This window comes from Octopus bimaculoides, chromosome 21, assembly GCF_001194135.2.
Source record: "Octopus bimaculoides isolate UCB-OBI-ISO-001 chromosome 21, ASM119413v2, whole genome shotgun sequence".
In the NCBI taxonomy this organism is placed as follows: domain Eukaryota; kingdom Metazoa; phylum Mollusca; class Cephalopoda; order Octopoda; family Octopodidae; genus Octopus; species Octopus bimaculoides.
Window position 1 is genome coordinate 20959226 of NC_069001.1, and position 3266 is coordinate 20962491.

Below are 3266 nucleotides of genomic sequence, written 5' to 3' on the forward strand. Positions count from 1 at the left end.
CACACACACACACACACACGCGCGCGCACAAACTCTGTTTTATATATTAAGATTAGTACTTATATTCACACTATCTATGCTAGTCTAGTGTGTGTTTACACTCTAAATAACTTCTTTCTCTTTTCCAAAAACCATAGAGAGTGGCAGAGTCAGAGACTAGTAAAATCCTCTGGGATTTCCCAATCCAAACAGATCAGGGGTCTCCAAAGTGGTCAATATCGACCCTCAGGGGTCAATGGGACTATTCAAGGGATTGATAAATGCACATTTACTTAATTATTATTTATTTTCTTGTATATACTTTGGGATCAATGAGAGGTCAAGGGTTCCATGAAGGTGTCGATGGTCTAAAACTTTTGGAGACCCCTGTGCTAGAGCATAACAAACTGGACCTAGTGGTGGTGGACAAGATGAACCACATGTGCTGTATAGTTGATGTTGGATGCCCCTTTGACCCATGAATAGTCAAGAAGGAAGGCAAAAAACAGAAGTATGAAATAGCATGGCTATGGAAAATGAAGGTGACAATAGTGCGAATTATTGTTGGGATCCTTGGGGACAGTATCAGAAGGCATCAAAAGGAATATAAAGGAAATTGGAATAGAGTGCCCAGTAGAGCTGTTACAAAAAGTTTGCCTCTTTGGCATGACCAAAATAATCAGGCAAGTATTTGATAGCTGGAAAGAATGGATAGCATGGTACCGTAGGCTGCAGATAGCATGCAAGATTCTAGGAGTTCCAACAAAACCTGTGATAAAAAGAATAATAATAACAATTATAATAATAATAATCAACATTCATACATGCATCTATGTCAACACTCAGCTACACTCATGAACCGTAATATTTGTGCCTTCATTGACTTGTTTTTAGTTCTATGGTCTATTGTGTCTGGCAGCAATTTTCATCTGACTACAAGAGAGAGAAAGCACACTGTAAGGGTTGTATTGTCCCTTGCATAAAGATTTTGCTTTTCCATTGGCACTGGACAGAAGGAAGAATGAAGAAGTTTAGAAATAGCAACCAAACAGAATGAATGCTTATCTTATATTATTCTTATCCAAACTAGGTCAAGCTAAAATAAAAGATTGTTCCTCCTTGATCAACCCTGACCTATATTTAACATGAGAAGGTTAAAGAAGTTAGTTCCTTCCCATAAAAATCCTAGTGCAACAGGCTAGAACAATAGGCTGAGGACTTGTAGGAAACAGTGGATTCGGTTTCAAATCCTAGTTTAGAAAGTTGGTAGCTATTTGCTACATCACTCCCCTCTGAGAGAATCTTGCAGGAATGTTCACTATGCGAAGATTGAAGAACATTCAAAATTGGAAAAATTTCTAGTCGAATTGTGCCTGTTGTGGTAAATGCATTAAAACAAGTGCAGAAGCCAAGTGAATCTGGCATTGTGGTCGTGTATATTTATTGTGGGTAAGCAAGATGACAAAGTGTAAAAGACATGCTGGTGCATTGAGACAGGCAAACTTTCTCTATATATATATATATACCATGACCATCCTGGGATGGTAAGTTGTGCCTGGAAATAAGGGCGCAGGGAGCATGATCAGCATTCCATAATTTGAAAAGACATCTGATGTATGTTGCATCAGGAAAAGACCTGAGTAGGCACAGACATGGAAAACAAGTCAATGAAGGCAAAAGGTGAGAACTGTAGGACTAAACTCTTGAACCTAGCATCCAAACATGACCATTCGTCAAATCCTGAAACTAGAAATAAAATGATTAACTGATACTAAAACTACGTCTCTGTCTATCTGTCAGTCTGTCTCTCTCACTCTCTTTCTCTGTCACACTCTCTCTCTCGCGCGCACACACACACGCACACACACACACACACACACACACACACACACACACACACACATACAACCAGCTGTCAGATGGAAAATCCTGGGATTCTTATTTTATAGTCTACAGATACCTTCTATTTGGTTAATATAACTCGGAACAAATTATAATACCTCTTGCGCCTATATCCGATTAGGTGTTGCTCATAACGAATTCTCAAATACCTTTATATTTTTGTAAGCAAAAATGTATTGTTTACCAGTTATCTCCTTTGATCAGCTCATCTAATCACATACATGATCTATTGACCATCACGCCGTTTTTAGAACAAAACTATTTCTTTTCAAACATAAATATTTATTGCCTGGTGCATCAGCATGGCCGCAGCTCTGAGCTGAAACTTAAAAAAAAAAAAAAAAAAAAAAAAAAAAAAAAAAAAAATACACAAGAAGCATAAGAACAGTCACTCCCTGTGACAAATACAGTGAAATTAGCTAGGAGTGTCATTATTGGCGATTGCAATCACACGTATACAACACAACGCGCGCGCGCTAACACACACACACACACACACGCATAGAACAATAGTGTGTATACATGAAATAAAAAAATAAAACGAAGTGTAATCAGAGTGCGTGCGCACACACGTACACATATACACACTAGCACATTCACACTTTCACAAAGGCAGACGGACGTAGTAGGCTATATATTCAACAGATTTAATATAGCTCACTCGTCACTTAATGCCCTCAGTCTTACGGTAAAAATGAACAAAACATTGGTTAACGAAGGACCAAGATGGTTAATGATTGTAAGTTATTGTCATTATTTGTTGATAATGTCTACTTTTCTTTCTATTTTAACGTATTCCATAATATTTTGAGAACTTGTGATGTTTTTGTTTACATTCTAGATAGTAGTAATAACTTATTTAGCCCCAGGTGAGATCAGATTGATCAGACCCATGATTAAAAGCATTCTGTCCTTGATCGCCGATTGTTTTGTTTTCGTCAGGTAGGTTCAGGTATAGTGTTTCTCGGACCAGATTATCCAGTGTTTCCGTTTCCTTTTTAAGGTGATAAGGTTGAGTTTGAGAGATTTGGTTGCTATTTCTGACAAATCAATCCAACATGTAAGTGTTGAAGGAAGCTCGTGCTAAGATTTAATTTGGTAGCAATTATATAATGTTCTGGATTTTTATTTTTGATAGTTAATGCATAACTTTATTGAGGTAGTAGTTTTTACACTATCAATCAACTGTAGTCAATGAGCGCCTGAAATAGGTAAACAAAAAGTACTAGATTTCGTTCGACTTATTCCTTTTAGCGTGAAATTTTAAACTGCACACTAACTTTTTGCTGGTTTGTTTTTAACAATGCAATTTTTTGGACGGTCTTTGGAATTTTTGCTTTGAACATCATTCTTGCTGGCATTCTTTATAAAAAAAAAAAAAAAAA

At 36.9% G+C, this 3266-nt stretch overlaps 1 protein-coding gene and 1 long non-coding RNA gene across 3 annotated transcripts in view; one reads left to right on the forward strand and one right to left on the reverse strand.

Annotated features, from left to right (window-relative positions):
* The window catches only part of LOC128250477 (uncharacterized), a 52149-nt gene extending 49927 nt beyond the window's left edge, over window positions 1–2222 (reverse strand). For both annotated transcript variants that reach the window (XR_008266499.1, XR_008266498.1), the window contains exon 1: window positions 2066–2222. This is a non-coding gene — a long non-coding RNA (uncharacterized LOC128250477). The remainder of the gene's footprint in view (window positions 1–2065) is intronic.
* An 11-nt stretch (window positions 2223–2233) lies between these two features.
* Window positions 2234–3266, forward strand: part of LOC106873617 (NADPH oxidase 1) — a 66854-nt gene continuing 65821 nt past the window's right edge. The window contains exon 1 of the mRNA XM_014921063.2: window positions 2234–2620. Within this exon, the coding sequence (XP_014776549.1) occupies window positions 2576–2620 (45 nt within the window). The 5' untranslated portion in view covers window positions 2234–2575. The remainder of the gene's footprint in view (window positions 2621–3266) is intronic.